Here is a 25,832-nt window from a genome sequence, read left to right on the forward strand (position 1 = left end):
ACGGGGAAGTGACCGTGTTATTCTGAGCCAGGGTCTCCATCCAAAGGTTGAGCTGGTGCCCCGTGGGGCAGCTTTCACTGCTGATGGGGCTGGCTGGGAGAGCTACGAGGTGTTGCTGCTTCCATAGATCTCAGAAAAGCCATATCTATGCCTAAATCCTGAATTCAGTATCCATAGATCTCAGAGAAGTTCTATCTATGCCTAAACCCTGAATTTAGCTCTTCTGGCCCATTTTGCAATGCCTGATTTGACTTCCCTAGTGCCTAAAAACAGGGACACTGTGGTTATTGGCAAACCAGCATGGCTTTATTGAGTGTCCTCACAACCTAATTTAGCTTTTTTTTTTTTTTGAAACTTTCGAAGGAAATCCTGTCCTCTGAACAATGAAGATCTTAGACCCCGGCTAACTCTCAGACGCGCAAACCACTTGCAGCTCCCCCGGCGTTCCTCTGGTGCTGGAGCTCTTTGGATAGCTCCTCCCGACTGGGATAGGTGCCTGCGAGAGAGCAGAGAGCTCCCGGCGATCCCGTGAGTATCAGTCTGGCGGTGGGTTTTAGCCCAGGAGCGTGGCTGTGGCTGTGCTGAGCTGCTGGCTGCGTGTTTCGGTGCCTGTGCCAGAGGAACCTGCCGAATCGATGGGTTGTGTTCTGGGTGTGCTCACTGGGATGCTTTCAGACGGGTGTTCTGGTGGTCTTATTCTGCAGAGCTGAGATCGTTCCCTTCATCAAAGATGCCTTGAAACTTCAGGATGTTATATTTCCTTCCGTAAACGATGGCTGCTCTTCACGGGCAGTGCATACGTTAGATCTGTTGACGAGACCGCCCTATTAAGAGAAAGATCCCAGAAAGTGTTTCTGTGATTAGATCAGCTCAGATATTTTTTGTTTGCTTTTAAATTTTGGACCTCATTACACAAATGGTGAAGCCAAGGAAAAAATAAAACTGTTCTGAAGTGAGAGCAATGAAAACTCCACTGGTGCAGAGTCTCTTGGACTTGGAGCTTGGAGCTTCTGGGGCTTTTAGGTTTAGCATATCACCCAGGAATGTGCGAAGGGAGCTCCTGGGACATGCACTACTTACGAATTCTTATAAACTGATGGAGCCAGCAGGTTCCTGGAAAGCAGCGGTGTGATATAACCGCCTGGGGAGTGTTCTCAGTCTGCATCTGCAGCTTGGTGGGGGCAGCGTTGCAGCCGCAGTGTCACGCTGCCTGCACAGCCCACTCTGAGGTAGGACAGATTTACTTATTCATGCTTGAGGTGCCCCATAGAAAGTACAGAGCGGAGCAGCAGGCGCAGTCCAAAACCACTTACGCTACGTCTGGGCTCTCGCTGTTTATTAATTAGCCTAATTAGTATTGAAAAGGATCTCTTGGGGGTGAAAGCGGTGCTAGCCAAGAAGCTTAGGAACCGTGGACAATTTAGGGGCCCGTCACAGGCTGGGATAAAAGCACCAGCAATAAAAATGGAGAGCGCCAGCCCTGACCTGACTTCCTTTGGCATTGCTGAGCTTTCTTCATCATGGGGAGATTTTGTGTGCCAGCCTCTGCCTGTGGGAGCTGTGCAGGGTGACAACAGGAGCCTGTGAAACTATTTTGCGTCCACACCTGGGCTAGCTGTGGTAGAATGGTGGCAAGGAGAAAAACAGCTCGCTCTAGGATTCCTGCAGCAGGGCTCTGTAAAGGTTTTGCTCCCATGAGGCGTGATTTCAGATGGACTCGCTGACAAGATCTGTGATCCAGATGCAGGCAGCAGTTTTCCTGGCGAAGCCTTTGCCGTAACACGGCCGTGAGTGGCAAAACTCAGCCTGTTAGTAACGCCATCATTGCCAAATCCTCCAAATTCGAATGGCATCAAATAAGCCAGAGCCTGAATTGGCAGCTTGCACAATGATTGATTACCTGTCAGCTCCTCCTGGGCACAGTGTGTTTTGAAATGGGTAAGTGCTGTCAGAGCCCAGCTTAGTCCCAAAGAATGCAAGGCAAAGGGGAAGTTGGTTAAAAGGAGAGAAAAAGGAGAGACTTTCCCTTCGGAGCCTGTCAGTCAGCTCCACCTACAGCTGTGCTGCTCGGTTATCTCCTTGAAGCAGCGCCTCTGGAGCCTGCCTTCTTCAGCTGCCTTAGGAACAGCTCTCCTGAAGGCTGCAGGGATTTTGATGCCTTCAAAGGGGCTCCTCTAAAAGATCTCCTTCCCGCACCTGCTGAAAGGAAGCAGCGAAGCTGTAGGAGTCGGGGAGCTCTGAAACACAGGGTGGCTGCCTTGTCTGTGTGACAGAGAAGAACTGAGTGAGCTCTGATGCAAAACATTTCTGTAAATAACTGAGATTTGAGCTCAGGCTTCACAGAGTTTCAAGGTTAGGCCCTTCTCTGTTGACCAGGAGCTTGCTAAGGTGAGGCTGGGGGCAGCCAAACATGCTTTGTTTGACTCGAAGCCTTCTCGTTCTTCAGGTGCCTGAGCGGTGAGCCATGCTGGGCCGGAAAGCAGGACTCCCCCCCGACCTGAACAGCCACCGGCAGATGAACCAGCCCTACCAGGAGGCCGTGCCCCTGAGGACCAGAGCATCCAAGGAAGCCGATGTCAGCCTGGAGGTGTTCAGCGGCTCCACACCTGAAATCAAGCAGGGCCGCACCAGAGCCCAGCAGATGCGGGACAGGAAAGGTCGCAAAGCTGACCTCAAAGACTCCAACGGGCGAGAGGCAGAAACGATTACCTTTATCTCTGGTTCAGCAGAGGCTCCCCCGAGCCAGAGCTTTTGCTGTTCCTCTCTGTCTCAGGCCTGGAACACGTACAAGGCCGTTTTGTGTTGTATAGTGACCTGTGGGGGCTGCTTTCAGGACTGCAGTGTCTGTATCCCCTACCCGGGGCCCGCTGAGACCTCCACTGATGATGGGAAGAACGGAGATTATAACGGGCGACTGCCCAACAGCCCTGCCAACGTCTCTCCCACCGAGAAGAACGGGAACCAGATCAAAAAGTCCCACATGGGCAGCAGCTTCAGTTACCCGGATGTCAAACTGAAGGGCATTCCTGTCTATCAGAACAGGAGCCCCAGCCACCAGCTGGAATCGGATTCGTACTTCAAGGAGCTGCTGCCAGAGAAGCCCTTCAGGAACAGCATAGAAAAGCCGCCGCTCCCTAGCAGCCACCGGAGTTCAGAGGAGTATTATTCCTTCCACGAGTCCGACCTGGACATCAGCGAGCTGAACGGCTCCATGTCCAGCAGGGAGATCGACGTCCTGATCTTCAAGAAGCTGACGGAGCTCTTCAGCGTCCACCAGATCGACGAGCTGGCCAAGTGCACGTCAGACACGGTCTTCTTGGAGAAGACCAACAAGATCTCGGACCTCATCAATAGCATAACTCAGGACTACAACCTGGACGAGCAGGATGCTGAGTGCAGGCTGGTCCGAGGCATCATACGCATCAGCACCCGAAAAAGCAGGGTCCGGCCCCACATTTCTGTCCCAGCCAGCCAGAGCCACGAGGAGAAGTCCAGCAGAGGCAACGCGCCGGACAGCGGCAACGAAACCATGCTGGAGTCCACAGTCATCAGCCAAGACGGTACGTGCAGGTCCCTTGGTCTCACAGCTTCGTTACAGCAGGGCAATTTAATCCAAGCCGTGGGGATTTGGTAATGGTGTAGGGTTGAGAATTGGTGCCTGTCTTCAGGCTGGGCTTCTCTTCCCAGGTGGGTGAACGGAGATCTTTATGAGACCTCTGCTTCTCGCCAGTCGTTGCGATGCAGCTTTCCTGGTAGTGCCTGTCACTGCTAGGAAAGCTTGCACCGAGCAGTGCAGCGCTTATTCTGCTGCTTCTGCAACGATTCTGGCTTTCCTCCGAACCTCTCAGCTAGGCAGAAGGACTGTGAGTCAAACGTAACTGGTATGACCAGACAAGCTGGCTTATTGCAGAGGATGTCCAGCTACCGTGCTGGCTCTCTTCCCCGTGTTCCAGCAACGTTCCTGCTAATTCCCCTCTCAGACTGCTGTGACAGAGGGCTGCGTTGGAGCTGAGACTTCCTCTGCATGGGGGGGACAAGGACAAAGTAGTAAAGAGCCCTGCCAGGAGGAGGGGAGGGCTGTGGCCACAGAGTAAGTGCCTTGTGGCTATTCCAAGGATATTCTCCTTGTCTGGGGCAGCCTGAATTGCCTGACCTCTAGAACAGGAGAGCCTGTTGTAGAAAGACCTTGACAAGCTGAGTCCGGGGAGCCAGGAGACACCCAGAAGTAATGGAGGGAACGGGTTGGCTGTCGTGCTTCCTCGCTTAACAGTCAGTGCTGTTACTTCCTGGTGGTTGTGCGCTATAAAACTCAGATTACCGAGACAAAGGTGGAAGCAATCTGGGGAATAAGATGCTGCCTCTGCTGTTACCTGCGGGTGGTGCCCTCTGAAGGAGAGCCCCGGCGTTCCCTGACAGGTAACCTCGCTCCTGAGTCACCGTTTCCTGTCTCAGGCCCTCTTGGTTTTTCCTTCCAGACTTGGCCGTGCAAATATCGGAGGAAACGCCGGCGGACGTGATGGCCAGGAACATGAGGCGGCACAGCAGTGCAGGTAACGTGCCCGGCTGCAGAGGCCTCGCTGAGGGAGGGGGTCTGGCAGGAGTCAGGGGGGCTCCCTGAGCTGCTCCTTTTACAAGTGCCTTTGGTTTTCACCGCAAGCAAAGGCTGAGCTGGCACCTGCCTCTTGGGTTACCGTAAGGTGTGTCATTTTGGGGAGTTTTGGGAGTGAAGGGGGCTCAGAAGGCCGGGGTCTGCCCAGGTTCTGGGCCCTCCTAAAGGGAACGACACCCCCGTGTGGGGTGCTCTCTCTGCACAGCGCCCCGAGAGCTGCCAGGACCCTGACAAAGTCTGGGGCTGTACCTGGGGTGTGCCCAGTGGAGGTCACAGCTGGGTTATACGGGAACAAAGAACTGTGCAAAAGGGGAGCGGGGCAGGATGACTGGCTGTCCCCTCAGCCCTGATCCTCACGGCGTGCAGGCTCCGCTCCAAAGAGCCGCCCAGGGCTAAAAGACAAGTTTTCTCCTGCATAATAACAGATCTCTCCTCGGAGATGGCCACAATACAGGCAGGGTTGATCCCTGCCTGTGGGCTTTGTGTGGCTTTCTCCTCCCTCATGATACACAAAGCCTTTTGTGGCAGCTGCTTGCCTAACTGCCAGGCACTTGGCTGCTACAGTTGCCCTTGTCTAATGTCACCATCTCTTCTCTTTCCTCTCCAAGGCTCTCCAACAAGCAGAGATTCCTCTTTCCAAGACACAGAGACTGACTCATCTGGAGCACCTCTGCTTCAGGTGTATTGTTAAGGAAAAGGACCCGAGCAGCAGGCAGGCATTGCGAGGCTTTGCTGCCATCAGCTTTCTCCTCTTTCAATATGGGGCATGCTATGTCACTTTTTCCCCCCCCCCCAGTCTACCCTTATCCTTTTGTTGAAGCCAAACTACTTCTGCTGTCTGAGTTTCACTGGATTTTTATTTTTTTTGGACAATGTAGAACATCAAGGAAGTGAACTGTGGAGCTGATGAACTTGGGAGGTGGAATGTGTGCCCAGGGAGGAGATGGACAAGGAAGTATTGGATAACTTGTGCCTCTGTGATTTTATTTCCTATCTTCACGTTTAGCTTCAACAAGCCCAGTGGCCCAGGTCTTTCCCTGCTTTGAGAATTTGCTGTACAGTTTTTGCTTTCTGGCGTTGCTTAAGTTAACCTGTGGAGGGAATAATCAGATGGTGTCTCTGTGATTGTGATGGTGCTGAGGCAAAAGCCAAGCATCTGCCCTCTAGGGACCCAGATCTCTGTGCCAAGGGGCTGGGTTGGTGGTCCTGGGAGCGTTAAGTCCTCTGTCCGTGGTGTTGCAGTGGCCAGATAACGCCTTCTTCCTCCTGACACCTTCCTGGTGACACCTCAGCGGTGTCATCTCCTGCTGCCTTGTAAGGAGAAGGTTCAGGTAACGTGGTTCGTTTAACCTTTGGCCTCTTGGCGTGTCTCCCAAGATAGTCAGTGCCAACTGGAGGGTGGCGAGATGCCTGGACTGCTACCCGGCTCGTCTCCCAGTTGCTGCCAATCTGATGTGAACAACCAGCACCAGGTATTCTAGTTGCACGTGGTGACCTGTGGCTTGCACGCCAGTCAGCTCTTCTCACTCAACTGCCAAGCCCTCTGCATTTCCCCATCGGGCTTGGTGTCATTTGGTGCTGACTGCTGGGGCGAGCCTTGAACTTGGGTTATGGCAGGTGAGTGAGAGAATCAGTTCATTTGAAGGCTTTTGTGATTAAGAATTGGGCTATTGGACTGTTCTGCCAGAAACTCCCTTAAAAGTGGCTCGCTTTGAAGGAAAGCCTCCCTTGGAGAGCATCTCCAAAGGGTCTGCGAGGAGCTGCTTGGTCCTGCCTTCCCCTGGGGGCACTCGGAGCCTTCTCCTTCCCTTTGCTCTTCTTTAAGAGCCAGTAACGAGCACAAGATGCGGAATTGCCAACCTGAGGGCACGAAGCCAGGCGACCTTGAGGGCTGCGGCACGAGGAAGCGCTATCTTTCTGCTGCTGCCACTTGGTTATCGTAAAGTAAACATGAGAAGCCATGGGACTTGGCTATATGTTCGGGTGGCCTTGGACGTGACTCGAAAATGCTTAGTTGAATTTACCGGCAATGGAATAAACACACCCGCTGTTTTTTTGGGGAGGGGAAACCAAAATAGGTCCCGTGCTTTGGTGTGGACCATGTTTTTGTGCCTTAATTGAACTGAAATGTGCCTTAATTGAACTGAAATGTGCCTTGAGTTCGTAGCCTGTGATTACTCTTCAAAAGGTTGGGTACGGGTGTTGGTGGGGGGAGAGGATTATGTTCCTTACGTAAGCAGTCAAGCTTATTTAACTGGCCAAAGCCCTTTGAAATGTACAGTTTAAGTCCCTGTTAGAGCCTGTTTTTGTAAACTGCTCGTGTTTCGGAGCATGCTTTCATAAATCATGGACGTTTCTGAGACCACACCTTGAGACACTGACTGGAGAGATTTTGACAATAAAGGGGAGAGACTGAGACTTTGGTTTGGCTTCCCCTCCCTGCTTTGTTTTTAAAGCTGGCCATTTGTGAAAAACCCTCTTCATGCAAGAAGAGACGCGAGGCCAGGACAGCCCGGGACTCCCAGATGAGCTGTGTTTGGTGACCTTCCTCGAATGCTGCGTGTACCGACGGACCCGCTGGGCTTCCTGCTTCCAAACGGAGCTGTACATACATAATTTGGACAAGTTTACTTAGACCTGTGCACCGAGGCGTCGGCACGGGTCACACTGACACACAGCTCTGCGGCGGAGCTTTGGAGACGAGGGGGTGAGAATGGACGTGCAAAGAGCCACCGATGCCTACCACAGACGCAGTGGCCCATTTTTTTTGTTTAGTCTGTGTACCACGAGTGAATGTGTATGGATCTAACTTGCAAAACACACACAAATCAAAAAAAAAAACCCTCAGGTGGAACACTGTCAATCCCCTGGTCCCTGAAGCTGGTGCACCTGTGGTGTCTAGCGGGATTCTTTTGCAGTCCTCACCCTTAAAATCTAATTCAGTCTTTTTTTTTTTTTTTTATAAAGCAGAAGGTGTGCTCTTTACCCGGGCTCTGTCTCTTACGTTCTGTTCACGTTGCACTGGTGCTGGGGGAGCAGGGACCAGGAGGGTGCTTGGTGCAGGGGGAGGTCTCTGCCCTCCCAGCAGCACGAACACGGAGGTGATTTTGTCCAGCTGGGAGCACTTGTGTGCACAGGGGGATTATTTCCTGGACTGAATGCAGAGCAGGTGTGTAAGACATGGGAAAGCCAGATGCAAATAAGGGATGCTCTGGGGAAATGCCTGTTTGCATGTAGGGAAACCCAACGGGCAATGTTCAGAAAGCTGAGCCTGGGGGGAGAATTTCCAACTTGTTCCCCGGGGGCGTAGAAACCTCCTGCTAGAAGGTGCTGTGACTGCTGGCTCTGTCCCACTTCTGGTCAACGACTGCAGTTCAACCCGACCTCCCCCCGTCAGCAGGCAGCGTTTGTTGCAGAGATGTTTCCTGGAAGGATTTAAAACCCATAAAAAGGTAAATGCTGCCTTTTTGCAGCTGGAAAGGGTCTGCCAGAGAGGATGCTTTGACCCTGCAGCCCTTGGACCAGCCTGTCGGGGCCCCAGGGCAGCAGAGCACAGGCTGCTCACAGCAGCGTGCTCACCAGCCTCTGGCACCGTGCTGGGACGTGGCTGTGTCACTGCTGTCTCTGCTGTCCCCACCGGCTCCTAAGCTGCCCTGCCAGTTCCTCCTGCAAGCCTGGGCCACGTTATTCTGTCCTCTGTCCTTTCTACCTGAATTCCTGCAGTGCTCTTCCTGGAGGAGGCCGGTCTTCCCTGCGAGGGAGTTTGCCCAGGTGGGGTGGTGCAGAGCAGCTCTTACCGGTGCACGGTGCTGCTCCTGCTTCCCTCGGGTCTCCTGAACGCCCACCAGAGCTGTTTGGATGCTTCGGGTTGTGTGTGCACAGCGTAGGAGCTCATCCCCTGCCCCAAACTTGCTGGCTTGTTCAAAACACCTGCTGCAAGGTCATTGCTGTTCCTAGAAACATCTGAAATCTTTGCCTTTAGAACTGTGATCTCGTAGCTGCTCCCTCTCTCGCTGTCAGTCTTGTGTTCTGTGCCTCTCCCGCTTTGGGGCGTTGGATTGCTGCATTGACCGGGCATTGATCCTGGCTTGCCTTGCTCACGGCTGCCCAGGGAATGAATGCAGTCTGGCTGCCTGCTGAAGGTCATTTGCCATTGACCGAGCCGTCTCAGCTGCTGCTGGAGTGGTTTTTGCTCCGAGCATCAGCGCCGAGTGTTTTGTTGGGTGATCTGACGTGGTGGCCAAAGAGATCTTAGAAATCCAAGTCCCTTTACCCAGCTAAACGCACAGAAATGTGTTGTTTTTTTTTTTGCCTGGGTGCTTCCTTTAGGGAGCATGACTCAGCACCCTCCTTTTCCCAGAGACTTCGGTTTTGCTGGGCTCGGTTCTGCCAGGAGCCTCTCCCCGAGACCATGCAGCGCACGTGGCCTCGCCGTGCTAAGCAGCACTCCCTGCTGCAGCCAGGACCAGTGCCTCCAGTAGCACCCAGTGCCTCCAGTAGCACCCAGTGCCGCAGTCCCCAACACCCCACTGCCAACAGGTTCCTCGGCTCAGGGTTCAGGAAGCTCGGTGGCTCTGATCGGAGCAGACCCACACTGCTCTGTGCTAGGGAAACCTCCCCGTCCGCACCTTGAGCTACCGAAGGATTTATTTCAGTGCAGCTCATGGGGTAGAAAGCAGATTAATTTTCCCCAAAGGTTTACAGCCTGGTCCTTAGCAGTGACAGAGGAGTGGAGGCTTCTCTTCAAAGTAAGCAAAACTGATGTGAATCCCTCGTGCCTGTTTCCCTCCTTGGGGTTCTGCTATCTCAGTGCTCCTTCCGAAGCCGTCCTGCAGCCTGGGCTGTTTCCTGAGCAATCTGAGCTGCGATTGTCATTAGCAAAGGCCGAGCCAAGAGCTGGTGCTAGACAAAAGACCAGAAGAAGCTTTTAACACATGGGAAGCCCCACAGAGCCTGCGGGCCTTCAAGGTTTTGTTTTTAAAGGCTGGGAGAGGGAAGAGTCGGCTCTACGTTAGGAAAGGAGCCACTTCGCTGGGTCCCACGGCACTGCTGGAGCCTTTCTCTCAGCTCCAGCCCTTCTGCCTCTGCTCTGAGCCACGGGTGAAGCCCCAAAGCCAGCAGCGAGGGAGCTGCGGCTGGGTGCAGCCCTGGGTGCAGCCCTGGGTGCGCTGGCAGCCGCTGCTCCAAGGGGTGGCAGCACTGAAACAGCTTCCCTGGGAGATGTGACCTGGGTGTGACAGGCCAAGGGACCTTCATCTCCTGCCACCCTCCAGAGCTGCCTCCTCCAGAGCTCGGGCAGGGAGATGTTTGCTGAGAATGGAGACAAGGAAATATTTGTTGGGTTTGGTCCCCGATGTCCCTTGTAGCAGGCACTTTCCCCACATGGCTCGTGAGCAGGAGGCTGCAGTCGGGGCTCTCCGGTAGCTCAGCCCGAGGGATTTGCAATCTTTGAGCTGCTTTTGCAGCTGCCCGGCCCAGAGCTGTCCCACCCTGGTGCTGTTTGCTCCAGAAGAAACCGCCTCCCGGGGCCCAAAGGGTGCTTGGGATTCAGCTCAGCCCAGAGAAAGTCGGAGGCAGCCGGGTGGTTTGCAGAGGACAAGGCCAGCAGCAGAAACACCTTCTGTTCCGCTGGCTGGAGGGGTTGAAGTCCAGGCGTAGCGCTCGGCTCACCCGCAGTTCACAAACACAGCTCAGGGCATTCACCCACCGCCAGTTCAGAGCTGCAGCTCTGGCCCAGTTCTCCCAGAACTGTTTGCCTTTCCTCTTTACGTGCCTGAAAGGAAGGCAAACGGCGCCGCTTCTTCCCCCAAAAAATCCTCTCGCAGCTTCCTCCAGGGTTCCTGCTATTTACTGACTTTTCTTGGTCTTCATTCTGTTTTGCCTAGCCGCTTCCCAGCCTGCCTCCTGCCAGTGACCCCAAGCAGCGTGCAGACTCGTGCCAGCCTGAACTGGAAAACTCCAGAGTTTCAGTCGTGGGTACACCAACGGCTGCCCTGGGCTCACACGGGTACAGACCAAAGGGCTGAGGACAGGAGCAGCTGCAGACATTTGGGGTTTTGGTAACGGCGTTGGTAAAACTCACGGGAGTTCTGCATTTAGTCCAGGCAGCCCCAGGCTGACAGCCACCTGCCGAGCCCCTGCTGTCTCTTTTGGGGTTTCTGGTGCGGGTTCCAGGGCTGAGGTGGTGCCGGGGAAGTCCCCAAGGTTGGGCTCAGGGTGGTGCCATGCACCGCGCCGCTTTATGACCGCTGCCTGGTGCCTGCCTGTGCTTGCTCTGCAGGAGGGGCTGCTGGCTGGACGGCTCCGCTGCGGCTGCAGGGCCCGGCCCCAGCTCCTGCTCACCGGGAAGCAGCACGGCACCGAGCCCTGCTCTGAAGCACTGCTGGGATCTGAGGGAAGCTCGCTGCACCCCCAGCACTGCAGTTTGTTTCTGCCACCCCCAGCCCAAGTGCTCACACACCGTGGTTCGGAGCAGCTACATTCACACCAGGGCTGAGAGCCCCTGAAGCCAGCACGTGGTCTGGTTTCTCTACAAATACACAAGACCCTCTCCCCTTTTTCAGTGAAGTACAGCAAGGCAGAGGTGTGCAAGGTAACCCCAAGACTGCCAGGCAGCAAGATCCTGAGTGCAGCTGCTCCATCCCAGCAGGTAGGGGGGAGGGCAGGCCAGACGTAGGTGCCCTGACCCGAGTCCTCGCACACAAGGTCACTGCTTGGCTGGGTGGGGGCTGTTTTTTGACCCTGAGGGCCTGTAAAAGTGGAAGACTGAATGCAAACAACGTCCTCCTGTTCGAAAAATAAATCCAAATAAGCCAGGTGCAATGCCAGGCTGACCTTTGCCCAAGCACGTTTTTCAGCCGTTTGTGCCTACTCCCTCTGGTAGGAGGTGGAAACGTCCCGGGGCAGTAGAAGCAAGAACCACGGCAGCAGGATTTTGGGGTAGCCTGTAAAGGACTGACGGGAACCATGGCTTTTGTGCCACTTTCCTCATGCGGTTGTCATAAAGCAGACTTGGGGCAAGGGTGGCTTCCTCAGCAGTCACACGCTGCTAGGTGGAGCCTGGAGCCATGAGCCTTGGTCGTAGCTGGGGGTTTAAGCTGGGCAGGGAGATTTTCAGCGCTCCTGAGCAAGGCGCGCAGCTCCTGCTGCCTTCTCCTTAGCTGGGGAGCAAATGTTAGGAGCGGGGAACCAGAGAGGAATTCATAAATAGCCACAGATCACAAGCCCCAACACCCTGGGGCACCCTCGTCCGCAGGCGCTGCCCCCTCCCAGCTTGCACCCAAGCCTGCCCGGGCTGCTGCGAGCCCTCCACAGGAGAAACCACACATTCTGCCTGAAAATATGCCACTTTTTTTGTCTTTATGTTGCACCGCAGTTTTAACAAAGATACGAACATGCAGAGTAATGCCACTCGTCAGCAGGAGCTCAGAAGAGAACGCAGCAATGCCTGTCAGCGGTCGGCAGGGAGAGAGGCGCTTGGAAAAGGGCCGGGAGATGCACTGCCAGGAAGGGCAGCGCCCCAAGGACCCCCTCCCTGCCCGTACCCACAGATTTCCTGGCCTTCCTTTCCCACAGGGCAGCAGGTCATCCTCTCCAGCTGGGACAGGAGCTCTCCCTTGAGCCCCGTGGGGTCCAAACTGTTCCACCTCTGGCTCAAATAGAAGCAGCAGCAAGGGTGGAAGGCACCAAGCGCAGCTCAGCCACGAAACCCTCTGCTCAGATGTGATTTACCCTTGAGCCCATTACAGGTGAGGAGAAGGGAACCAGTTTTTACCCTTTCTCCATTCAGTTTCCAGACAGCAGCATGATGCCTTCTGCTACCTGAAAATGTTGGGTTATGGCAATGAGGAGGAGCTGCAATGGGTGACTTTTATACTACTGCTTTCCTTTCCCAGGCCCAGGGAGGCAGAACAGGGATTATTTCAAGAAATAAACCGGCCCTCGTTTTCACAAAAGAGCAAGAATGCCAGAAGGGGGAGGGAGTAAAAACTCAGGAGAACCTGCTGCCGGAACTGATATGGCAAAGCGTGGATTACTAACGCTGAAGAGCCAGGAGATTAAGCTAAGCAATACATTAAGGGTATGTCCCAAAGCCTCTCAAGTCTGGCTCGTGTAGCCCTAATGCTCTTTTTGCTCTAGCCCCTCCTTCTCTGCTAACTGCTGTTTGGGAAGTGTCGCAGATGGCTCTGACTGGAACTGCTGCAGGCTGGTTCTGTGGCCTTGTGTTCTGCTTGACACGGGACAACTGAGGATGACTTCACGGAGCTGCCTCCACAGCAAGCTCAGGTGGGGATGCTGGAAGTGCTTACTTGCCCAAGGTAAGGGATCCCTACTTATCCGGCAACACAAATCCTGCCCCGTTCGATGGGCTGACTGAGGGAGGGGAGGAAAAGAGGAGGACTCAGTTGAATTTAGCCTTTGAAAAGTCCATTTCTGGATGCTGTTCCATGAACCTGCGAGGAGAACAAAGGTAAGAGCTTGGTCAGTCAGCAGGAGCCACAGAACAGCTCCCCTCAGGGACACGCAGTGCCTAAGAACTCAGCACCCCCTCGATTCCATTTCAAGTTGCTCGTGCAACCTGCTCCTGTTCCACTTTTCAGGCTCGAGGCAGCCTTCTCCCATGGTTTAAGGCGTCCCTACTTCCTGTGCTATCAAGTTTGCTTCCTCCTCACACCTTCCACAGCAGGGACTGTGTTACTGAGCTTCCCGGGCCACAATCTCCAAACACTCTTCCCTTAGGTCAGTGATATTAGCAACCCTACCAGCCACCAAGGTCAGCAAGCCCAGACACATGGCAGTTATTAATTATCAGATACACACCCTGTAACTGTTACCTCTCGGACAGACACGTAGCAGCTCTGACCCTGACTGTGGGGCAGAGGGGAGATTATAAGGGAAGATTATGATTTAAGCTTAAACGTGTTTGCATTACGCATTGCCGGAGACACCGGGAATGTCTCCGGTGCTGCGACGGTGAAAATTAACGAAGCACACGACCAGAGAAATCTGTTCTCAGGCTAGGTACAACCTGATTACAGATGCCCTGCAACCCCGGCAGATTGGACTATTTGGACACAGGTTGCCACATCAGAAGGTTCTGAGAACAAAAGGCTGTGCCTGCGGGTGCTCAGCAGCGAGGTATTAGCACACGCAGAAGCTCCCACCTTCCCCCTCTGCCCTGCAGTTCACCAGGGGGTACAACACGTAACCGCATGGGGGAAGCAGACACAAAGCACAAGGGCAGGCCCCCTTCTTCTTCCACGCTCTCATCTCGTGTTTTCCCCCAAAATGCTACCACAGCATTTCCACCTCCACGGAAATCTGTGCTGCGGGAGTAGCGTCCTTGTTTAGCAGCCAGGAGGGCTTCGTTGGCAGAGATTAGCACCCACCTGGGTGTCACTCGGTCCACTTTGGCCTGAACAAAGTCTAAACTTCCTATCCGCTCTCTACCAGCCAATCTGCACCCAAGCCAAACCTGCAGGGAGCTGAACGAGTGACTTTTGCCAACGAGGTATCCTGTATGTGCACTTTCCAGGGAGGCGAGGGCTGCCTGCCATGCTATCAGCTCCACAGGTGCTGAGGACGTCTGGGCTGTGCTCTAGAAGTCTCTTCCTACCCTAAACTCAGTGCACTGATCAGAGCCAAGCTTCTGCCAGCACAGATAAGCCAAGGAAGGAAAGGAGTCAGGTGCAGAAGGCAGGCCAGCTACACTAATCCTCCTTGCAACCCTGAGATAAGATGGGGATTTGCACTTGCTGAGGAAGCTGCCTGATCCAGAACTCGCCTCCACGCCTTCCTACGTGGCCTTGGGAGCCCTTGTGAGTAATTTCCCTGCCGAGGTGCGTTTATGCCAAACAGGGCAATAAAGACATAAAAGGGTTACGGGCTTGGAGACAGCTGTCTGGTGGCAGGTGTGTAGAGCGGGGAGATTATCTGTGCTACTGAGCAGGAGATTAGAAAACAATCAAGACCATGTTAAAGTTCAGCAGAGATGGCACCTCCATGCCCAAACATGCTTTCTGGACTTGAAATCAGCAGATTAAGACAAAGCCAGAGCTAGGCTGTTCCTAGAATTTCCCGTTAGGCTTTCTACACCCACTGACTTTTATAGACACGGGTGAGTAGCCAATGACTGTCTAACTGCTGACATGAACTCAGGTAGGACTGAGTGCCAACCCGTTCTTTCCTTGGTTGCACTGCTAGATATGTGTGAAAGGAAAGGGTATGGGAAAGCAAGGATCTGTGAATTAATCAGTTCTACGCACTTTTTCAAAATGTCTTGCTTCTTCTGTTCGTCAGATGTGGGGAGGCCCATGGATTTTTGTCGCTGATCATACATCATTTTCTCCACCATGCTGCGAGTCTCGCTGTCCAGGTCTGACAACTGAAACCAAGGACTTCTATCAACACTGAAATAACCTTGCTCAAACCCCCACACACACACACAGCCTGCTTGCAGAGAACACGACTACACTGGTGTTACATGGTGCTGTGTGCACAGGCTTCAGAAATACTTATACAGATACTAATCTATAAATTCAGCTCAATTCACTTGCAGTTCTGGGAGCATTTAAGTTCTGGGAGCATTTATATTCTACGATAGCATCACATGCATCAGTGCTCCCAGTACTGCTAGCAGAACAAAGATGTAGAAGTTGAACGTGACCTCAGCACAAGCACATTTACGAGAAGGCTCCATTCAGTAAAACAGAGAGTTCTTACTTTTGAGTTCTCTGGATTGATTTTCTTGGTGTTGATCTCTGGGTCTGTGGAGACTAGTTTGTTCCACCATTCCATCTTGTTGATCTGAAGGAATGAAGAGGCAAAAATTATTTATTTTTCCTGGACTTGTTCTTGGAATTTTATGTCTCAATCACAGGAAAAAAACGCTGGAATCAAACTTTGACAATTTTCTAAATGTCAGTAAAATCTGAACGTGAATAAAGGGCATTACTTTCATTTCTAACCACTTTACCTAGCCTGAATTTCCACAACTGGCAAATCTTGGTAGCATGTTACATGTCACGTTTGGCACAACAAAGGAGGATTACAAACACATCACCTGGAGAGGCCCAGAAGGGACAGGAGCAGCAGTAAGGTCTGTCCCTGGATTTTTCATGTCGCTAACAGATGTGAAAGAATAGCGCTATTCCACTAAAGCACAACTTTAAAATTAGTGATTTCCTTACACGTTTTCCTGACCTGCTTAGCAATCAATTGGGCATACTGGATTAGCATGAAGTTGGGCTGAAAACGGAAGCAGGGCATTTCAGTTTGTACAACATCAGTGATGCTATTAGAGGCAAAGGACAAGCACGATTCTTCTGTTTCAGCTCACAAAGCCCAGGGCTTTCACTGGTTTCGTGCCTCTCATTTCACTAGGTAAGAGGCAGACAAGCCCCGCTTCTCCCCAGTCTGTTCTGCTTTACCTTCTCCAGGTGCACGGTGACTGTTTTACCGTCTTCAATCAGCCAGGAGCTCTCCTCCACCTTCACTTCATTGAAAAGGTCTCCATCGATAACAGGCGAGTGGCCCTTCAGGCCGACTTTGAGGTGCCGTCTCTGGATGTCAACCACCACGTCCTTCCCCTTCAGCCGGAAGCTCACCTTGAAAGGGATGGCCAGCTGGACCAGACAGAGGTCAGATGTGAGGAGCAGAGCAATGCAGTTTCTCCTCGCCCTCTTGTGCTGCTGTTTTAAGGCTTTTTGCCTTGCTTTCACCAGAGTAAGACCGAGTACTCAATGATTTCCCTAGGGTACTGAGCAAGCGGGCAGTGAAAGGATATGTGTGTAAATTTGGCAACAGGATGGCCAACATATCTCAGTGGAAGGGAAGCAGATTTTAACATCTTAACCATGTTCACCAAGGTTTGGCAGAGTTAAGTGCAGCTTCTGGGAATTGTATTTAGTTACCAGGCTCTGCCCCAGCTACTGAAATGCTGCCAATAACTACAATTAACAATCTTCCATGGGCAAATAAGATACAGGACATCAGGTCCGTTACCCTTACTAGCATTTCCTCTTATTTCCTGGCTAAGATCCCTCAGACCCTGGATATAAGGCAATACTTACATCCAGCTCTGAAAGAGTCTGTGTCCATCTGTAGTTTGGAAGGTCAGCTCCATTGCCAGAGTTGGGTTTAAGTTTTCCTTTATCCTTCTCATCTTCCTCTTCTTCATCTGTTTCCTAAACAACCAATTTGAAGTGTAAAGAAAGGTTTTTCAAGTCTCCGTGTATCTTTCACTTGTGTCAACAATTCCAGGTTTGTGTAAGAATTTCAGCTGCACATATTCCATATTCACATAACTTTAACCCCCAGTGAAAAGGTGTCTCTATTAAGACACAGCAACAAGGGGGAAAAAGAGGTGTTGAAGTCTTTGGAAATTGTGTTATGACAAAGGCAAGATCTTTTTCAGTGCATATTCCCAAAGAAAGCCAAACTGGACATCCCGTAACACTCATGAGAGTTCTGATGGTTAACCAGAAACATATTTCTCTTAGTCTAACATAAAGTCCCTAGGTGAGCTTTACCTGCTTGTTAGAATCTGAAGATTCACCTTCATCTTCCGCGGATTTCACTGGGACGCTGTTAACCTCTTTCTGTGCTTCTTTTTTCTGTTTAAAAAAAGAATGAACAGGCTCAGATAGCGTTGATGCTTTGTGTCACTTGCTGATCTGACACTAGGTGGCCTCAGCCTCTTCAGCTCAAACTGAAGAGCCAGACTCAGAGCTACAACCAAGACCGATGGGGAATTTTCAGTCCCCAGTGTTACAGGAAAGCGATACTGCTGAAGGGAAGTCCCCTCGCCATGATGACAGTAACAGAGGATGCTGCTGAGACACCTTGCCAAGGGCAGAAAGGCGATGTGACTTATGGGCAAATCCACACCAAAACGCAGTGATTGTCCTCGGTTAATTTACGTTAGCAGCACACCACCTGCTCCTATCTGGGGATCCAGACACAGCCTTTTACATCACTCACCACTACCTGAACTACGTGCCAGCAAACAGAGGAGACAGCCCAGACCTGGATGGCACCCACACGTGCCAAGCGCTGCTCTCACCTGGTCGATTTCCAGCTGCAGCCTTTCTGCTTCCTCGTCTGTAAGTTCCTTAATCCTCGGCTCATTCGCTTCCTGCTTTGCTTCTTTAGCGAGTTTCGCAGCTCTCTCTGCCTTTTCTCGCCGTTCTGCCTCCTGACGAGCCTTCTTCTCCTTCCGCTCCTTCTGAGCTAGTTTGTTGTGATGGTTGAAGGTGTCTGTGATCAGCTGAAAGACAGGAACACATAACAAAAGGTTTAAGAAAAAAAAAAAAAGACACTTTTTCAAACCCAAATGACTATCTACTAAGGCTCTGAGAACATGTTAGCCATACTGATGTGACTTCCCTTCATTTTTGCTCATCATTTGACTGAAAATCCAGAGAGGGGGAAAGCTTGAAGTATTTAAATGCAATTCTTCCTAGCTCTTTCTTATTTAGGGAGTGTATTTCAATGGAGATAAAAACAAATAACAATTAAATTCTCCATTTGTGCTCTTCATTGTGCTTTTCCAGCAGGACAAGCAGCTGCCTAACCCAGCCATTTGACCACTCTCCGTACACCTATGAGAGCTGGAAGAACGGTGACACTAAACCTAGTTTTTGCACCTGCTTCTGACCTTTCCCACAACCAAGCTTTCCCCAGGCACTAGATGGAGGTTCCTCTCTTATTAATATCTATATTACGAAACCTTTTCAATGAAGAAATTCTAAAGCTCCTGGAAAGGTTGCTACTACTGCAAGAGCAAAGGGCAGCAAGCAGAAATCAATAGGCATTGCAGTTTAACATCAGTGTTATGAGGAGAAAAAATTGGGAAGCTTATCATTCTACCGAGGGTCAAGTTCCTCCAAAAATCTTTGCTCCAAACCTAACTACAACTGCTCTTGTTGTGACTGAAAAGCAAAATCCCAAGGTCTCTGATGCAAATGGCTGTACTGCTCAGGGGGAAAGCTGAGTACACAGGCAGAAAGCCAGAGCAACTGCCTCGTGGTCAATAATGCCAGGGAATACTGTGCAGAGCAGCACGTATGAGAGCTGCTGGCTGCTCCAGGAAACAGTGCAGACAATCTGAGGAAATAATCGGAGTGTTTTCAGACAGGGGTTCCAGGTATTTGTTCATGTATATCCCAGAAACCCCGCAAGGAATCAGCACCTCTCCAGAGCAGCTCAAAGCACCCAGGCCTCGTGCGCTTCTGTAACCAACCGCCAACTATTCCTGCTTTGTTTTTAAAGGGCAAAGTGAGATTTATTTACGCAACCCGAGCCCAGCGTTTCCTAGGACACAGAATTCAGGACGTGCATCTCCCAGCTCCTGTTCCTAACAGCACGACAAGCCAGGGAGCAAGGATATTTACACAGCCTGAGCCTGCAAGTGTGCGTGCTGCATTTCTCTCAACTGCCATCACATCCCCTCGCTCTACACAAGGGCTGCATAAAAGGCAGTGACTTTCCCACCCTCTCCTCTTCGTCTTTAATGCCAAAGGACCAGCAGGATTAGGGAAGCAGCTTCTGCAACTTGTGGTGTTGCTATGGAGTCACAGACCCCTTGTGCTGAGCACCTTTTCAGCAGAGCATAAAGCATTTTAACAGATACCGCAGTAGCCAGGAGCTCCAGAAGCACCAGCCAGTGCTTATCTCCAAGCTGCTGCTCAGTTTCAGTCCCAGGGAGCAGAGTCCCCAGGAATTTGGGAGATTTCTCATAGTCTAAGGAAAACAGGAGACTTCACCTCATTCTTCCTTTGGAACCATCTCCTTTCCCTCACCTGCCTCACTTAGCCACTCCAGGGACTAGACAGCACACATACTGCCCTGTGTTAGCAATTAATGCCTTCCCTAACGCGCTCACCATGGGAGCAGTGCCTGCTTTGCTCACAGGGACTTCCAGTAAACCAGAAAGCCCTTATAGAAGACGAGCACTCCAGATTTTGTCCTCAATTCCCTACTGCCTGGGATCTAGAAGCACCAGACCCTCCCCCATCAGCTCCCCTGTAAGCTCTGCGTTAACCACCCACAGCCTCGAAGCCAGGCGGGCAGACGAGGGGCACCACAGCCTCCAGCCAAGCGTTGCAAAGCAGCTCACGTGCTAAATGAGATGGGAACGGCCACCACATGGGTGAGTACAACCAAGAAATCTCCAGAGAGCCTGCCTAACTCCTGCTGGAACACTCTGCCTGCCAACGAGGCAGCTCAGAGCCCTGGGCTCGCTCAGTCCAGGCAGGTACCGTGGCCCGGAGACAGAGGTGCAGCCGCATGTGCAGAGACATGGACTTTGTGCTTTCTCTGAGGTGAACAAACAAGGTAACCTGGGGTTATCGCTCCTGCAGTGTCTGTCACCGTTAAGTCAGTGTGTCTGGCAGATTTGCTTTCCAAACAAGCCTTTGGCCACAGCGTGGCAAAAAAAAAAAACCTGCATCAACGGTATCGCTGGGACAAGCAATCCTGCCTCACCTCACATCGGGGCGGCTTGTTATTGCTTTGTTTTGTGGTGTGTTTCATCAGCATCACAGGCTGCCCGTCCCCAAGTGCATTAAAGGGGTTTGGGGCCTTCAGAAAGGGAAGCCTTAGCATGGCACAGACACGGCACATAAATAAGACAAAAAAAAGCATGGATTTTGTTTTTTTTTACCTTCTCTGCTACGCCATCTTCTCCACCAGTGAAGAAATCTGTTTTACGCCTCAGGAAACTAAAGAACGTGTTCACAAGCTGGTAGAGAGGGAACGGGGAAAGGGAGGGGAAGAGAAGGGGTGAAGAGAGAAAAAAAGAGCAGTGAGACCAGATCACTCCAAGGCACCTTGTGTCTCTTGAGCAGCCTTTATTGTGCCCTTCCTATCTGTGTCTGCATCAGGACCATGCTGAAACCCTGTGACTGCTTCCCAGAGACAACAGCCAAGGGCTTTTATGGACATCCAGCTCCTGGATCCCATGTTTCTGAGGCATGTGTGTGCTTCACATTAAGAGAGGGCAACCAGTTTATTCTCAGGTCACCTTGGAGATACACCTACTTTGCCATTCCAAACTATTACTCAGATTTCTCTGATGCAGAAACTTTGGGTGCGCATATGTACTTTTATATAAATATATACACACACAAATGAACGTATCCAGATGCTCACATATTGTCTGTTCTCTGTATTCTGCTTCTCTCCTTGCCTCTGCTCTCCAAGTGTGCAAGCCACCCCCCAGCTGTGTCCCGTTTATTTCCAAAAGTTTCAGCTTTTTACTTCTGACTGTCTCGCTGCCTTCCAGATGTTGCTGGTGAATTAGCAGTTATGAACTGCCACCCCAAAATACCCCCAAGGAAATGGATTTGACTCTCAGTGGGTTTAATTTTTTTCCCCCTAGGAGTTATGTCTTGTCAGTATTTCACCCTGAAGCTCCACAAGGGCAGGAGGAGCTGTGTTTGGCACCATGTCCCCACGTTTGGGTGCAGGGCTTGTTCCCACACACCCCTCCTTGCAGGTCAGCTCCCCACCAGGAGCCACCGCCTGGAGGAGCAGGAGGCCCCCGCAGCGCCCCACGAGGAGGAGGAGGGGAGGAGCCGCGGCCTCGTTTAACGGCACCTGGCGGCGGCCACAACCCGCGGGGGGCTCGAGGGACCGCAAAACTGGGCCGGGGCGGCTCCGTCCTCCCGTGCCTCTCCCGCTCTGCAGCCCGGGTCTGGGGCCGAGCCCCACGCGTGGAGCCGCCAAGGCCGAGAACCCCCAGCATGGGGAGGCCACACACGGGGGCCCCTCGCTCCGTGGCGGCGGCGGGGGAGGGAACCCAGGGGGCTGCGCGGGGCCCCCCCGGGCCCTCCTCCTCCTCCTCCTCCTCCTCCTCCTCCTCCTCCTCTGAGGGCCGCCGCCTGCCCATCCCCGTTACCCCCGGAGGAGCTCGGCGAAGCCTCCGCCGGGCCCGGCGGCGCTACCTCGCGCACGCCGCCCTGGTGCTGCTGGGCCATGGCCAGGAGCATGCCGTCGAAGCGATCCTCCTGCTCCGCCGCCTCCTCCGCGCTCAGCCCCATCTTGACCCCGCCGCCGCCGCCGCCGCCTCCTCAGCCCCCTCACGCCGTCGCCCGCCGGAAGCGGAAGGTGAGAGAGCGGAAGCTCGCCCCGCACTCGCCTCTCCAACCCGCCAATCGCAGCGCGCCGCCCCGCCGCTCCCTTCGCGGATTGGTCGCCGAGCGCTGGGGTGGGCGGGAGGAGAGGAGCGGGGCGCGGTTGCCATGGCAACGGAGAGGCCTGGGCCTTTCCAGAAGGCTCCGCGGGGCCTGGGGAGGCCTCGGGGGACCAGGCCCTGATCCCCCCAGCCCCGGTGGGCCCCGAGCCGCCCCCGCCGCCCCCTTCCCGCACGGCTCCTGGGGCCGCGCACCCAGGCCCTAAGAGGGGCTGGGGCCTGCAGCCTGTGTGGGGATGGGTCCAGGAGGCCCCACAGGCCTCGGCGGGTGTCCCCCATGTGTGATCCCCCCCTGTCTGCGCCCCCAAATCTGGGGGTGCTCGGGGAGGATTGTCCCCGTCAGGGCGAGCTGTGCTGCACACAGGCTTCTGCTGCCCGGGGGATTCCTCAGCAGCCCCCCTGAAATCGGTGTTTGGATGCTGCCCCTCCCCTAAACCAAGTTGTGCTGGTACCACGTACAAATGCATCTTGGCACCTAATAATTGACATCTCATGAAAGGACAGGGGGCAGAGGGTGCAGGCTAGAACACAGGAGGTTCACAGGGTGCCAGAACGCTGGGACAGGCTGCCCAGGGGGGTTGTGGAGCCTCCTTCTCTGGAGACGTTCCAAACCCGCCTGGACGCGTTCCTGCGTGACCTGATCTAGGTGTTCCTGCTCCGGCAGGGGGATTGGACTAGCTGATCTTTCAAGGTCCCTTCCAGTCCCTCACGTTCTGTGATTCTGTGATAGCTGAGAATTGAAGGTGAAAATTCACCATCCTGGCCCTCCCCTGCCCAGTATTTCCCCTGTGACACGTGGGGTCCTGCCTTGCCCGCAGGCTCCTGCTGCCTGGGGGATTCCCCAGCAAGCCTCCTGAAATCAGTATTCAGACACTGCCCCTTCCCTAAGCTAACTCCTGATCAGCAGATACACATACCTGAGCAATTCAAGGTGAAAATCTATAAACCTGGCCCGCCCCTGCCCAGCATTTTGCTTGTGACACACGGGGCCTGCCTGGGGATGAGTCGTTCAGTTCACCCGCTTCCTTAACTGTAAGAGCAGCGAGGCTCCTGTCAACAAGGTTAGGCAAATATCTGCTGATAAAACGACTTCCAGGTTGCTCTTTCCAAGGCCAGAGCACACAGGCCGTTTGCCACAGGGCCCTCGCTCCAGACGGGTGCCGTGTGTGTGTGTGTGAACTCCTTGGCAGTGACACCTGCCATATAGTGTTGCCTGATTGCAGCGCGGGGCCTTGGTGCCATGGTACAGCCCGGGTTAATGACTTTGTTTATACTGTTTGGGTAATCGCGATAAGGCCGCCCAACCCGCGCTGCCCCTTCCCCCCCTGTGGCAGCTGCTGGCTCTTCATTGAGAAAACGGCCATTGACGCCACGCCGAGAACTTGCTGGCCTCAGCCAATCAGTCAGGGGACGGCTGCTTTTTTTTTTTTTTAATGAGGACCGCTTAATCACAGAGCGGTCAAGGCTGGGAAGGGGGTGTTTCACTTGCGAGCGAGCCTTATAAGAGCTGGTTTGAGCGGCCATGTGCTGGCAGAGCGGGGAGGATAGGGTGTTTCCAGGCTGAGGCAGGGAGGAAGTTTACGGGTCTCTCACATCTGCTGCAGCAGGAGCTGAGTTGCACGGAGGATCCGGGCTCCCAGCTCAGCCATGACGAGCAGCAGCGTGGACATGGACTGCGAGAGGTGTCAGTGCCAGCAGGAGGACAACCGCACCGCCATCCTTTACAACCTCCTCAGCCAAAACTTGAACCACAGCCGGGGCAGCTGCAGCCCGGCCCACCAGCGCTGCCTGTGCCACCAGCGCCGGACGGTGTGCCTCCGGACACCCCACGTCACCTGCCAGGCTGCCTCCGACGTGCTGGTGAAAACCGTCAGCTTCATGAAAAACCTCCCTTCCTTCCACCTGCTGCCGCGAGGGGACCAGCTCCTGCTGCTGGACAGCTGCTGGGTCCCCCTCTTCCTCCTGGGGCTGGCGCAGGAGATGGTGACGTTTGAGGTGATGGAGACCCCGGCCCCCAGCATGCTCAAGAAGATCCTCCTCGATGGCCAAAGCAAACGGCAGGAGCCCGAGCGGACGCAGCCCACGCTGGCCGCCGTGCAGCGGCTGCAGTGCTGCCTCAACACCTTCTGGAGCCTGGACCTGAGCCCCAAGGAATACGCCTACCTGAAGGGAGCCATTCTCTTTAATCCCGGTGAGTGCTCGACCCTCTGAGCCCTGCCTGCTGGTAGCAAGAGAAGGCCCCGCACGTGTTAGCATCTAAAAACATATTTCTGGGCTTGGAGGACGGGCAGGAGCGTGCGTGAGAGCAGAGAGGGCTGCTTGCCTTATCGTTAGCACCGATAATGCAGCTGGCAGCTGGGAAGCGGGAAGGAGGGCTGTTAAATATAGCATTAAAAACACAGACCTTGTCGCTCTGCAAACAACAAAGAGCCCCGTACGTACTCTGTGGGGCTTGTTTGCCCTGTTAACTGTTTTTGCTCCTTCAAAACAGCAGCCCTGAAATAGCCACGTCTCAGCACTGCTGTGTACATCTTGTTAGCGTGGCTCTCAGAAACTCCCTCTGAGATGCAGGGGAAGGGAACGGGAGAAACCTGGAGCTGTTTTCCAGCCTCCCTCTTCATGGGCTTTTCCTCCTTTCTCTTGGCAGACGTCCCAGGGCTGAGAGCCTCCCTGTACATCGAGAGCCTCCAGCGGGAAGCCCAGCGAGCACTTCAGGAGGTCCTGCGGCCCCTGCATCCTGAGGACCAGGGCCGCTTTGCCCGCATTTTGCTGATTGCTTCCACCTTGAAATCCATCCCTCCTGCCCTTATCACAGACCTCTTCTTCCGGCCCATCATCGGCAACGCAGACATCGTGGAGCTCATCGCGGAAATGCTGTACGAAATCACCAGCAGGCAGCTGGCTCCCACGCCACGCATGGCGCTCTGAGCCTCTGCGCTCGGCTGCCAGCCTTGTGGACGCTCCCCAACACCTCACAGGGAGCAGAGAGACCCAGGGAGTGGGGATTTAGCAGGCTGGGTGCCTGGACTCTGCAGAGAACTGGCCGTGCATGTGCCTGTCACTAGGATGAGGCTGTAGGACTCAGCGAGGCTTCGCAGAGCACACAGGAAAACAACTTGGAGTCGGCAGATGTTTATGGCAGCACCTGCTCCACCTGTGCCAGTCTCAGCTTCAGGGAGCGCGCGTGTATGTGACTTTCCCTGGCCTGTAGCTGATGATAAGTAGCTGCCAGTAAACTCTGTGACACAGAGCAGATGGGGTTAGCCTGTCCAGGTTTTTGCTCAGTGAATCCTTGGTCCCACTGAAATCCATGTGTATTTTGCTGCTAACTCCAAGAGGTGAGGTTTAGCCTCAGCTGAAAGCCTGTAACAGCTTGGTTATGCAGTACTTAGGTGTGCTGAGTACCCTGTCTTCAGTGGGATCACACACAGAGTGTTACCAAGTGGAATTTGGTCTGGGTGAAGCTTTGGTCTATCTCTATTGTGCATGAAATCTTAGAAATATTCATAAAGAATCTTCCTCGGGTACTAAGAGGGAAGAGGCCAGAGTTTAAAATCTTACAGGGTGTGCAGGCAGACAGATTCGTACTTTAAACCTTCTGTTAGATTGCATCTTTTCTTCACTATGCCATGAGCTGCAACAGGATTGTTTGCAGAGCAATGGATTACCTAAAAGCAGCTAAACCTACATCATGTAGTGCTGTGTGAATACCAGGGGCTCCATCCTACCCATCCACCATGCGGTGATTTTAGCAATATTGAGTGTCTCAGGCTGTGGTTTTACCTCCATTTCTGTGACAGGAAGAAACTCACTGAGCTGTAACGCTGCAGAAACAGGCAGAACTGACTTAGTGGCAGAAGTAAACATTCCTGTCTTGAGTGAGAGCAGGTTGTACATGTAGTGCGTCTGGAAAGCTCGCTCCTCCTGTCTGCAGCTTTTGCAACAAGTCGGATGTCAGTATTTTATAAGTGAACATTCTCGTGGTTTGTATATAAGATACAGTAAATTATTTTTTTAATAAAATGTTTT

The 25,832-nt window shown here is 53.2% G+C and overlaps 3 protein-coding genes across 3 annotated transcripts; 2 read left to right on the forward strand and 1 right to left on the reverse strand.

Moving 5' to 3' along the window:
* Positions 1 to 2,464: 2,464 nt before the first annotated feature.
* KDF1 (keratinocyte differentiation factor 1) lies at positions 2,465 to 5,300 on the forward strand. Its single transcript, XM_032202069.1, has 3 exons — positions 2,465 to 3,560; positions 4,476 to 4,550; positions 5,218 to 5,300. Exons 1-3 carry the CDS (start codon positions 2,465 to 2,467, stop codon positions 5,298 to 5,300), a joined length of 1,254 nt encoding a protein of 417 aa, XP_032057960.1.
* Positions 5,301 to 11,951: 6,651 nt separating this feature from the next.
* Positions 11,952 to 21,665, reverse strand: NUDC (nuclear distribution C, dynein complex regulator). Its single transcript, XM_032202349.1, has 9 exons — positions 21,556 to 21,665; positions 20,274 to 20,351; positions 17,673 to 17,876; positions 17,140 to 17,223; positions 16,681 to 16,794; positions 16,039 to 16,233; positions 15,332 to 15,415; positions 14,875 to 14,993; positions 11,952 to 13,062 (listed from the first exon to the last, which is right to left on the reverse strand). Exons 1-9 carry the CDS (start codon positions 21,649 to 21,651, stop codon positions 13,011 to 13,013), a joined length of 1,026 nt encoding a protein of 341 aa, XP_032058240.1. The 5' UTR covers positions 21,652 to 21,665; the 3' UTR covers positions 11,952 to 13,010.
* A 1,806-nt stretch (positions 21,666 to 23,471) lies between these two features.
* On the forward strand, positions 23,472 to 24,731 carry NR0B2 (nuclear receptor subfamily 0 group B member 2). Its single transcript, XM_032202086.1, has 2 exons — positions 23,472 to 23,994; positions 24,451 to 24,731. Exons 1-2 carry the CDS (start codon positions 23,472 to 23,474, stop codon positions 24,729 to 24,731), a joined length of 804 nt encoding a protein of 267 aa, XP_032057977.1.
* The last annotated feature ends 1,101 nt before the right edge of the window (positions 24,732 to 25,832 follow it).

The sequence above is a fragment of the Aythya fuligula genome, chromosome 23, assembly GCF_009819795.1.
Source record: "Aythya fuligula isolate bAytFul2 chromosome 23, bAytFul2.pri, whole genome shotgun sequence".
NCBI lineage: Eukaryota > Metazoa > Chordata > Aves > Anseriformes > Anatidae > Aythya > Aythya fuligula.

What these genes read in the sequence shown, in the direction of transcription:
- NUDC (XM_032202349.1), bottom strand. Translation starts at nt 21,651, where the DNA reads ATGGGGCTGAGCGCGGAGGAGGCGGCGGAGCAGGAGGATCGCTTCGAC. An exon ending in TCAATCCAGAGAACTCAAAA is followed by an intron (nt 14,994 to 15,331) that starts GTAAGAACTCTC and finishes CCTTGGTTTCAG; the next exon opens with TTGTCAGACCTGGACAGCGA. An exon ending in AAGCAAGACATTTTGAAAAA is followed by an intron (nt 13,063 to 14,874) that starts GTGCGTAGAACT and finishes TTCTCCTCGCAG; the next exon opens with GTTCATGGAACAGCATCCAG.
- KDF1 (XM_032202069.1), top strand. Translation starts at nt 2,465, where the DNA reads ATGCTGGGCCGGAAAGCAGGACTCCCCCCCGACCTGAACAGCCACCGG. An exon ending in CACAGTCATCAGCCAAGACG is followed by an intron (nt 3,561 to 4,475) that starts GTACGTGCAGGT and finishes TTTTCCTTCCAG; the next exon opens with ACTTGGCCGTGCAAATATCG. An exon ending in GAGGCGGCACAGCAGTGCAG is followed by an intron (nt 4,551 to 5,217) that starts GTAACGTGCCCG and finishes TTCCTCTCCAAG; the next exon opens with GCTCTCCAACAAGCAGAGAT.
- NR0B2 (XM_032202086.1), top strand. Translation starts at nt 23,472, where the DNA reads ATGGACTGCGAGAGGTGTCAGTGCCAGCAGGAGGACAACCGCACCGCC. An exon ending in AGCCATTCTCTTTAATCCCG is followed by an intron (nt 23,995 to 24,450) that starts GTGAGTGCTCGA and finishes TTCTCTTGGCAG; the next exon opens with ACGTCCCAGGGCTGAGAGCC.